This window comes from Salvelinus alpinus, chromosome 8 (genome assembly GCF_045679555.1).
Source record: "Salvelinus alpinus chromosome 8, SLU_Salpinus.1, whole genome shotgun sequence".
In the NCBI taxonomy this organism is placed as follows: domain Eukaryota; kingdom Metazoa; phylum Chordata; class Actinopteri; order Salmoniformes; family Salmonidae; genus Salvelinus; species Salvelinus alpinus.
Genome location: NC_092093.1, coordinates 28187605 through 28198985, shown reverse-complemented (window position 1 = coordinate 28198985; position 11381 = coordinate 28187605). Strand labels below are relative to the sequence as shown.

General features: G+C 45.1%; 1 protein-coding gene across 4 annotated transcripts in view; it reads left to right on the top strand.

The window, feature by feature from the left end:
* The window catches only part of LOC139582859 (centrosomal protein of 170 kDa protein B-like), a 30327-nt gene extending 19331 nt beyond the window's left edge, over nt 1–10996 (top strand). For 2 of the 4 annotated variants that reach the window (XM_071413254.1, XM_071413253.1), the window contains exons 13-20: nt 5925–6183; nt 6330–6501; nt 6756–6794; nt 7386–7523; nt 7776–7864; nt 7987–8080; nt 8197–8248; nt 8447–10996. In XM_071413254.1, the coding sequence (XP_071269355.1) occupies nt 5925–6183; nt 6330–6501; nt 6756–6794; nt 7386–7523; nt 7776–7864; nt 7987–8080; nt 8197–8248; nt 8447–8697 (1094 nt within the window). In that variant the 3' untranslated portion in view covers nt 8698–10996. The remainder of the gene's footprint in view (nt 1–5924; nt 6184–6329; nt 6502–6755; nt 6795–7385; nt 7524–7775; nt 7865–7986; nt 8081–8196; nt 8249–8446) is intronic. The other 2 variants (XM_071413255.1, XM_071413256.1) reach the window with 2 other exon arrangements.
* The last annotated feature ends 385 nt before the right edge of the window (nt 10997–11381 follow it).

The window sequence follows — 11381 nt, the reverse complement described above, 5'->3', positions numbered from 1 at the left end:
ACATATTCTAGGTCGGAACCGTCCAGGGTGGTGATGCTAGTCGGGCGTGCGGGTGCAGGCAGCGAACGGTTGAAAAGCATGCATTTGGTTTTACTAGCGTTTAAGAGCAGTTGGAGGCCACGGAAGGAGTGTTGTATGGCATTGAAGCTCGTTTGGAGGTTAGATCGCACAGTGTCCAAGGAAGGGCCGGAAGTATATAGAATGGTGTCGTCTGCGTAGAGGTGGATCAGGGAATCGCCCGCAGCAAGAGCAACATCATTGATGTATACAGAGAAAAGAGTCGGCCCGAGAATTGAACCCTGTGGTACCCCCATAGAGACTGCCAGAGGACCGGACAACATGCCCTCCGATTTGACACACTGAACTCTGTCTGCAAAGTAGTTGGTGAACCAGGCAAGGCAGTCATTAGAAAAACCGAGGCTACTGAGTCTGCCGATAAGAATATGGTGATTGACAGAGTCGAAAGCCTTGGCCAGGTCGATGAAGACGGCTGCACAGTAATGTCTTTTATCGATGGCGGTTATGATATCGTTTAGTACCTTGAGCGTGGCTGAGGTGCACCCGTGACCGGCTCGGAAACCGGATTGCACAGCGGAGAAGGTACGGTGGGATTCGAGATGGTCAGTGATCTGTTTGTTGACTTGGCTTTCGAAGACCTTAGATAGGCAGGGCAGGATGGATATAGGTCTGTAACAGTTTGGGTCCAGGGTGTCTCCCCCTTTGAAGAGGGGGATGACCGCGGCAGCTTTCCAATCCTTGGGGATCTCAGATGATACGAAGGAGAGGTTGAACAGGCTGGTAATAGGGGGTGCGACAATGGCGGCGGACAGTTTCAGAAATAGGGGGTCCAGATTGTCAAGCCCAGCTGATTTGTATGGGTCCAGGTTTTCCAGCTCTTTCAGAACATCTGCTATCTGGATATGGGTAAAGGAGAAGCTGGGGAGGCTTGGGCGAGTAGCAGCGGGGGGGGCGGGGCTGTTGGCCAAGGTTCGAGTCGCCAGGAGGAAGGCATGGCCAGCCATTGAGAAATGTTTGTTGAAGTTTTCGATTATCACGGACTTATCAGTGGTGACCGTGTTACCTAGCCTCAGTGCAGTGGGCAGCTGGGAGGAGGTGCTCTTGTTTTCCATGGACTTTACAGTATCCCAGAACTTTTTGGAGTTAGAGCTACAGGATGCAAATTTCTGCTTGAAAAAGCTGGCCTTTGCTTTCCTGACTGACTGCGTGTATTGGTTCCTGACTTCCCTGAACAGTTGCATATCGCGGGGGCTCTTCGATGCTATTGCAGTTCGCCACAGGATGTTTTTGTGCTGGTCGAGGGCAGTCAGGTCTGGAGTGAACCAAGGGCTATATCTGTTCTTGGTTCTGCATTTTTTGAACGGAGCATGCTTGTCTAATATGGTGAGGAAGTAACTTTTAAAGAATGACCAGGCATCCTCAACTGACGGGATGAGGTCAATATCCTTCCAGGGTACCCGGGCCAGGTCGATTAGAAAGGCCTGCTCGCAGAAGTGTTTTAGGGAGCGTTTGACAGTGATGAGGGGTGGTCGTTTGACCGCGGACCCGTGGCGGATACAGGCAATGAGGCAGTGATCGCTGAGATCTTGATTGAAGACAGCAGAGGTGTATTTGGAGGGCAGGTTGGTCAGGATAATGTCTATTAGGGTGCCCATGTTTACGGATTTAGGGTTGTACCTGGTGGGTTCCTTGATGATTTGTGTGAGATTGAGGGCATCAAGCTTGGATTGTAGGACTGCCGGGGTGTTAAGCATATCCCAGTTTAGGTCACCTAACAGAACAAACTCTGAAGCTAGATGGGGAGCGATCAATTCACAGATGGTGTCCAGGGCACAGCTGGGAGCTGAGGGGGGTCGGTAGCAGGCGGCAACAGTGAGAGACTTATTTCTGGAGAGATTCATTTTTAAAATTAGAAGTTCGAACTGTTTGGGCATAGACCTGGAAAGTATGACAGAACTTTGCAGGCTATCTCTGCAGTAGATTGCAACTCCTCCCCCTTTGGCAGTTCTATCTTGACGGAAAGTGTTATAGTTGGGTATGGAAATCCCAGAATTTTTGGTGGCCTTCCTAAGCCAGGATTCGGACACGGCAAGGACATCAGGGTTGGCAGAGTGTGCTAAAGCGGTGAGTAAGGCAAACTTAGGGAGGAGGCTTCTGATGTTGACATGCATGAGGCCAAGGCTTTTTCGATCACAGAAGTCAACAAATGAGGGTGACTGGGGACATGCAGGGCCTGGGTTTACCTCCACATCACCCGAGGAACAGAGGAGTAGTAGGATGAGGGTGCGGCTAAAGGCTATCAAAACTGGTCGCCTAGAGCGTTGGGGACAAAGAATAAAAGGAGCAGATTTATGGGCGTGGTAGAATAGATTCTGGGCATAATGTGCAGACAGGGGTATGGTGGGGCACGGGTACAGCGGAGGCAAGCCCAGGCACTGGGTGATGATAAGAGAGGTTGTATCTCTGGACATGCTGGTCTCAATGGGTGAGGTCACCGCATGTGTGGGGGGTGGGACAAAGGAGGTATCAGAGGTACGGAGAGTGGAACTACGGGGTCCATTGCAAACCAAAACAATGATAATGATAACTAGCCTGAACAACAGTATGCAAGGCATATTGATATTTGAGAGAGACATACAATAAGGCATAAAGTGATTGCAGGTCTTGATTGGGAGAGCTAGCTAAAACAACAGGTAAGATAACAGCAATAACAGGGTGCTAGTCTAACACAGCAACAACAGGTAAAAATGGCGACGACTAGACAGAGAGGGTCGGATTAACTACACACAGATCCTGAGTTAAAGCACAGAGCCGACAGATAAAACACAAATAAACAGAATGGAGTACCGTGAATTAATGGACAGTCAAGCAGGCATCAGCTATGTAGCCAAGTGATCATAGTGTCCAGGGGGCAGCCGTAGATGGAGCAGGGAGGCCTCCACTAAGCTAGCACGCGGCGTTTAAAGTTAGTAGCCCGGGGGGTGGTCTGCTCAGACGGAGGGGGTCTGCTCAGACGTGGTCGTGTCGACAGAGAATCCAAGCCGGATGGCGATGGCGAAAGAGAGGTTGTGAATTGTAGAATTGTGTTTGCTAACTGGTGCTAGCTTCGTGGCAGTGGCGCTAGCTGCGCTAGCTGCAAGCTAGCTGTGAGGATCAGAAGTAGTGGCTCAGGGATTACGGCAGGAATCCGGCGTTGTTGTCGAGAGACAGTCCGATGCTGGTAAATTGGTGAGTAATATCCAGGCTAATAACAGGGCTGGTGTCTGTGCAGAAGGTAAAAGCTGCTAGCAGCGGCAAAAAATGGCTAAATTAGCTTGTAGCTGATTTAGACCAGTTGTGATGGATTGGCAGGGCTCTGTGTCGGCAAAAAAAGGTCCAGTCCAATTGGCAAAAGAGGTATTGTAGCCCAAGAATTCGCTGGTAGACCTCTTCGGCTAGCCGGCAGATGGGCCTAGCTCGAGGCTAGCTCAAGGCTAACTGGTGCTTGCTTCGGGACAGAGGTGTTAGCCAGTAGTAGCCACTCGGTTGCAGCTAGCTAGCTGTGATGATACGGTGTAATTGTCCAGAGCTTGCGTCAGGAATCCGGTGATGTGGTAGAGAAAAAGCAGTCCTATATGCTCTGGGTTGATATCGCGCTTGCAGACTGGCAGGTATTGGCCCGAGCTGAAGCTGGCTGTGTCCGAGTTAAGGGTGAAGACCGCAGCAGTGGCTAACTGACTACTAGCTAGTAGCTAGTTATCTGGCTAGCTTCTGATTGGGGTTACGGTTCTAAAGTATAAAAAATAGCAGGTCCGTACCACATTGGGTGAGGCGGAATGTAGGAATGTATATTCAGTTCCTAGATGGAAAGTGAAATTAAAATATATACGAAATGTATACGAAAAATACGAGGACTATTTACACGGGACAAGACAAACACACGTCCGACTGCTACGCCATCTTGGATTTTCTTGCTCAAAGCACTGCAGAGAACACAGTTTTTATCCTGAACTGTAAATCATGATTTAAAGGTAATATACTCTATCATCAGATTATTGAAACAGAGCCTGACACTGAGTTGAAGTGACCTTTTCCACCCTTCATAGTGAATGTGACTCATTGTCCTTGGTGAGATGCATGCAGGTATGTTGTATTGTGGCTTGTCCTGTAGGAACTCAGTGTAGTCGCTACGAAGCAGTGTGATGATGCCCTCTGCTGCCTGCTGCCGTTTCCATAGAAACACAGCTCCTGACCGTACATCATCACACAGCTATTTTTCGATGTGCATGTAAATTATTGTTAAACAGATTTGGACCCATATTATGCATACAGTGCATTCTGAAAGTATTCAGACCCCTTCAATTTTCCCACATTTTGTTACTTATAGCCGTATCCTAAAATGGATTAAATAATTTTTTCCCTCAACTACACACAATACCCCATAATGACAAAGCGAAAAACAGTTTCTTTTTTATATATATATATATTTTTTTGCACATTTATTAAAAATAGAAAACAGAAATACCTCATTCACATAAGTATTAATGTCTTAAGAAATATATAAATATTAGGAGGAGCAATGTCTGAGTGGCATTGACTAAAATACAGTAGAATAGAATACAGTACATATGAAATGAGTAAAGCAGTATGTAAACATTATTAAAGTGACCAGTGATTCCATGTCTATGTATACAGGGCAGCACCCTCTAAGGTGCAGTGTTGAGTAACCGGGTGGTCGCTCCGAGACAGGATTGTGTCGAGGCACAGATCTGGGAAAGGGTACCAAAACATTTCTGCAGCATTAAAGGTCCCCAAGAACACAGTGGCCTCCATCATTCTTAAATAGATGAAGTTTGGAACCACCAAGACTCTTCCTAGAATTGGCCGCCCGGCCAAACTGGGCAATCAGGGGAAAAGGGCCTTGGTCAGGGAGGTGAGCAAGAACCCGATGGTCACTCTGACAGAGCTCCAGAGTTCCTCTGTGGAGATGGCAGAACCTTCCAGAAGGACAACCATCTCTGCAGCACTCCATCAATCAGGCCCTTATGGCATAGCGGCCAGACAGAAGCCACTCCTCAGTAAAAGGAACGACAGCCTGCTTGGAGTTTGCCAAAAGGCACCTAAATGAGAAACAAGATTCTCTGGTCTGATGAAAACAAATTGAACTTTTTGGCCAGAATGCCAAGCGTCACATCTGAAGGAAACCTGGCATCATCCTTACGGTGAAGCATGGTGGTGGCAGCATCATGCTGTGGGGATGTTTTTCAGTGGCAGGGACTGGGAGACTAGTCAGGATCGAGGGGAAAATGAACAGAGCAAAGTACAGAGAGATCCTGGATGAAAACCTGCTCCAGAGCACTCAGGTCCTCAGACTGGGGTGAAGGTTCACCTTCCAACAGGACAACGACCCTAAGCACACAGCCAAGATAACAAAGGATTGGCTTCAGGACAAGTCTATGATTGTTCTTGAGTGGCCCAGCCAGAGCCCAATCGAACATCTCTGGAGTGATCTGAAAATAACTGTGCAGCGACACTCCCCATCCAACCTGACAGAGCTTGAGAGGATCTACAGAGAAGAAATGGTAGAAACTCCCCAAATACAGGTGTGCCAAGCTTTTAGCATCATACCCAAGAAGACTCAAGGTTGTAATCACTGCCAAAAGTGCTTCAACAAAGTACTGAGTAAAAGGTCTGAATACTTTTCGAATGCACTGTAGATGGTGTATTACGTACTTATGTATCAGTATCAATATTGTGGAGTAATCCCAAGGGTCTGGCAATTGTTAATGTGAATGACTAGTCTACTGTTACGATCTTCCTATCTGAGAATTTATTTAGAGTGTACTATTTTTTTAGGATTATTTCTGGGAGGAATAATCCTGTAATTGAATGAGTTTGGTCAAATGAACCGTGCTATTTTCTGGTAGGTTCCCGTCGAAGGCAGAAAGGTTCAGACTACACCTCCACATCTGAGGAGGAATATGAGGCCAGCTCTGGAACCCCCAAACACAAACGCTCCTCCCACACGTCTGCTGCCACACAGACCCCCCGGACTCAGAAGGAGAAGGCTGCAGTAGCAGCAGTCGCTCGGTCCAAGTCCGGCTCACTGGAGACTGAGGAGGACGAAGTCCAGAATGAGACTGACCACTACCAGAACTGGACCACACACAGCGCCGAGATAGCAAAGTAGGGTGACATAATGGCACTAACTATGGGTTGACTGTGTATCACCTGAAACCACTTACTGAGCCTCATGATTGAAAGCTGTGGAACATGCATTCTGTACGTATGTATTTTTTAAATGGTCGTGACTTGTGTTTGTGTCTTCCCAGGCTCAGTCAGGACTTGGCCAAGGACCTTGCCATTCTGGCCCGTGAGATCCATGAAGTGGCGGGGGACGGGGACTCCCAGAGTTCCTCTGGAATGGGCACAAACCCCTCCCCCAGCTCTGCACCCAACACACCCGGGCCCGCCTCCACCATCCCCATCTCTAGCCGGGAAGAGGTGTGCCCACCCACTACCCATAATGCACTTCAAATATGCCCTTCTGGCCTGTACCTCACATTATTTTCATCCTGTTGTAATGTTCCAATGCATAATACAATGGCACTGCAGCGTATGGGATTTTTTTTTTTTTTAAACCAATGTGCCACTAAATATTTTACATCAATATTCTGTATAGGCTCAGTGACAAGTGCAAAGGATCCCTTATCATGTCTTAGATTCTCATGAGCATGTCTCTGTTCTCTACTGTACAGAGGCCATATACATCTTTGCGAGGGGTCCTCCCATCTCAGGTGCATACCTCAGATACATTAGACAGTCTCTCTCTCTGTCTCTCGCTGTCCTGCAACGGTTTCTATTTCTTTCCCTTCACCTCCGTGCTCCCACACAAGTCATGCTATCATCACTAATCCAAACACTGGTATTTTGTTGGATTGTCAAGCTACAGATTCTTATATTTTATGACACTGGGATGTTCTATGTTTCTAAGGACCTTCTATGGTGACAGCTTTTCAGGACCATAAAACCTGCCTGCCACTGTCTCACTACAGACTTTCACTGCAACTCTCACTGTAACAGGCACATTTTCACGTTTCACTAATGTAACTTTGTTCCGGCTTGTATCCCAGCAAAACTCAAATTCACTGCTCACAGTTCAACTGCTCTCACCCCTGCATGTTGCCGTGGAGCATGTGATCACAAAGCACTAGTCACACTGGTTGATTTTTTTCTAGGACAGTAAAACAAAGATATTGTAACTTCTTATTCTCGCTGTGCCCTTGAAGTGCAGTAGAAGGCCTTGAGGCACTGAGTCCCTCAGTAGTCATGGTCATTTCAGTTGTTCAGAACGTGCGGACCATGCACTGATTCTGTTCTCTTTCCAGCTGGTCCAACATATCCCTGAAGCCAGCTTAAACTACCAGAAGGTTCTACTATCGCCAGGTTCTACCGCTGTCATGGACCTGGATCCTAACATGAATGACCAAGACCCAAGCTCTAAGCCACGGTGGAACCGTGAAGAGGTCACTTTCCTGTTAACACTTGTTTGTCCCTTTTAGAATAGTACTTTCCCTACCTATCAATAATTTGGAAACCTAGGAATATAACAAATAGCAAAGCTGGCTCATTCGTAAACAAACTGGCACTCAGGCTACACAAATGGATCTGTTGCAGTTAGTTTTGGTCTGCTGGGAATTAGACTAGAGTATATTTAGGCGGGTGAAACTACTTTGGGAATACTTGAGGGTTTGACGTCCGCCATTTTCTCCCTCCAGGTGATTTTGGACAATCTGATGTTGAACCCTGTTTCTCAGCTCTCTCAGGCCATTCGGGAGAACACAGAACAGCTGGCTGAGAAAATGAAGTAAGGGAACTTGATGTACCCCAGAGCTCTCACCTTGTGTTTCTGTTCAATAGAAAAGAGCTAATCCATTATTTCATCTCTGCTTGGCTCAGTTAGATTATACTTGGTCTTTTTTCTGTCAGGGTTTTATTCCACAATAAGACTGAGGCCTGGGAGGAGATTGAAGCGAAGATCAATGCTGAAAACGAAGTACCCATCCTAAAAACATCAAATAAGGTACAACATTTGTAGCCAGCCACACATCTTACATTGGTAGACATGTTGGTGTAAAACTGAGGTCATCATATATGGGAAAATGTTTAATTGTCATCGTTTTAATTCTACTCTCACAGGAAATCTCCTCCATCCTGAACGAGCTGAGAAGAGTACAGAAACAACTAGAAAGTAAGAGTTACACATGGCTCGTTTTTTGTTTTGTTATAATCTTCCTAAAATGGATTGGGAGTGTAATGTTGAATTGCTTGTCCCGAACGGCCTCATATCTGCACAACATATTCAGAACATCTAAATAAAGCTGAAAGCATATGATCCAGTTGGCCAATGAAATTGAATAGAACACTGAATGTTACTTTGGTTCTGTAGTGATCAACAGCATTGTGGAACCCGGTGGAGCTGGCATTGGGAAACCTAAGGTGGCAGTGGTGGCTGCTGCTACTTCTGCAGGACAGGCCACCAGGTCCCCCTTACGGCAGAAGAAAGCCCCAAGTAAGCCCACTGGGGACAGACAGCGTGGTGCCAGCCCCTCTACCAGCCCCACCACCTCCAAACACAACACCAACGAAAGCACCAAGAGGTCCACTCGAGGACACAAAGGGGCAAACGTTGTGGCCTGATCAGTGATCCCAGGGTTCTGTAGCATCTCCTGATGGTTATAATATAAAACCATCATGACACAGTATACTGTACATGGGTTTTGACTGGTAAAGGTGTAACTGAGTACCGCTGTTTAGAATTGCTTCTTCCACATTGCACAAGTAAAAGTAAAAGTAGGCAAAGCTGGGTAAAAGAAGTGGTAACTTGTTGCTTGCTTTAATAAGTCGATTGTGGACCAAATAATGTCCATATGCCTTGTCTACTTGTCCTCTACTATGTGCTATGTGTGGTTGCCCAGTACTGTAGGTTTGGCCTAGTCTGGGTACCAGTCTTTTCAGCTAACATGCCGCTCTTAGCCACTCCTGTGATTTGGCAAATGACAGGAGTGGCAAGGAGTGGAATGTAATAGCTGAACAGACAGCAACCAGGCTAGGTTTGGCAAGATGACCAAGATAAGACAGGCTACATCCTTGTCCATTCTTTGTTACCATAGTGATGATAATCATAATAAAAACACTACTAGGTGTCCATGAGAACATGTGCTGGACTGCTTCAATAATATGGCAGAATTAGAGCGGGTGTTAGTGGTGTTATGTGCTTGTCTTGTAAAATATGATTCATTAAATGTTCCTGAGCGACTGGGACATTTTACTGCTTGGCAAAAAGCTACTGCTGAATGAACGGACCACCACTCCTCCTTTTTTTCAAATTGATTGTCTGATAGTGAAAATTCTTAAGATGTGTTCTATATGAATGTTGTGTGTACAGAATGTTAGGATAGTGTATCAGAATGTTTGAGATTCCAAATAAATACAGTATACAATAAACAGCATCAGAGGGAGGGGAAAAACATACTTGGCAAAACATTTTCATATGCTGTCATTTTGAATGAATGAATTTGTTAATTTAGGTCAAACAACTATGAGGTATTATTTAAGTCCTCCATTTTGTCATTCTCTACCAAGCTTTGGATGACACTGTATCAATGATGAAGCTTTATGGTTGTGATTTCATGTTATTGGCAGTGGCACTATATTTCTGTCAGGGTAGTCGATAGTATGGTACTGATGTAGCTTCTTCTGGTGTGTCTGAAGGAGAGAACGCTTGAGGATTCAAGAGTGAAGCGATTAATTAACCTAGATGCTTCAAATGAGTAAATTGCCCCAAATTGACTGTATCGTAGTGTGCTAGCTTTGTAAAAGGTAGAATGGAGCAGTTCTTTATTGTCCCCTGTATGTGTGTCACAGGAGGTTGGTGGCACCTTAATTGGGGAGGACGGGCTCGTGGTAATGGCTGGAGCAGAATCAGTGGAATGGTATTCCATTTGCTCCACTCCGTTATCATCAGCCGTCCACCCCTCAGCAGCCTCCACTGGTGTGTGTGCACTAAGAGCACTTGTGAGTTCTGTATCTGTTGTGTGCTGAGCCAATGTCACAGTTTATTCCCGCCGTCTGCCAAGGCAGCTGGGATAGGTGGGAATGTGTGAGAAGAATGCTGTATAGATGTAAGTTAAAGAATAAGAACTGACAAAAAAAAACATTTTTTTTTTTTTTTTTGTGAAAGTGCATGTGTACCATAATTATATAGTTTAGTTGGGTTCAGGCTAGTTCACCAAATGTGCACTTTTTCATTGAGATACACCTCATAACCCATGGGTGGAACTGAAAACAAAGCAGTACCTTTAATTAAGCAGTAAATACAATGACTTGTGGCTGAAATTTTGATTTCGCAATGTTTTAACTTTCAAGGGCAGGCTGTTTTAGGGTAGTGCTTATCAGTTTGATTTCTGTCAAGTACTTAAGCCTACAACAGACCATATCTATGCTAAAAGCAAAGCTTTTTTTTAACAATCATTAGTGCCATGGTGTTCACTGACCTTGAAGCCATTGAGAATGTATGGATTTGTCATCTACCCAGAGCAGACATCTGACTATCGTGCTGATTGTCACTTCTGCTGCTAAGGGTGATGTCAGCATTGAGCTACTTGCTTCTAAATATACATTTTGTTACAATGCATGCAACTCAAGTATAAGCTGTATTAAAAAATTAAAAAATTACTGCAAAGTGCAAACCAAACTTTATGTGAATATTTGTCGGGTATATGTCAAAAGTTTTTTTTTTTTTCCTATGACTGAGGTTATGGTCAGACTGAAGGCTACAATGTTGTTTCTAAATTAAACGGTTATGTTCTTCCAGATGTATTTAATTATTTTTGTTGTACTGAATATATTTATAGATGTCATGGACCAGTTTGTTCATCATCATGAACATTGATTTGTACCATCATATAATTTGTAATAAACTGATTTCAGTCATAAATGTATTTTATTCCAGATGTTATATTCAACAAAAAGTTGATGACATACAGAACAATTACACTAGTACACTACATCACATTGTTAGTAGACGGTACATTTTGGGAGGCAATTTGTCTAATGTTCCAGCTTAAAGTGAATGCAACAGTGCTATTGGTCTGGGATTTACAAGACTAGCATTGTGGGTAGGCCTACACTTTGGGGAGGATTTGGAACAAAAGGTCTAATCTTAGATTATTCTTGTTCTGATGGGAGGCATTGTAACAGAACTGTTCAATCAAACTAAACTATGCCTACCCATAAAACCATGCCTGCCCTTCTTGGGTCATGGGCGTTACATCACACTGTGGATTACAGATGTCTTGGGCCAGTCCCACAAGTCTCAATCT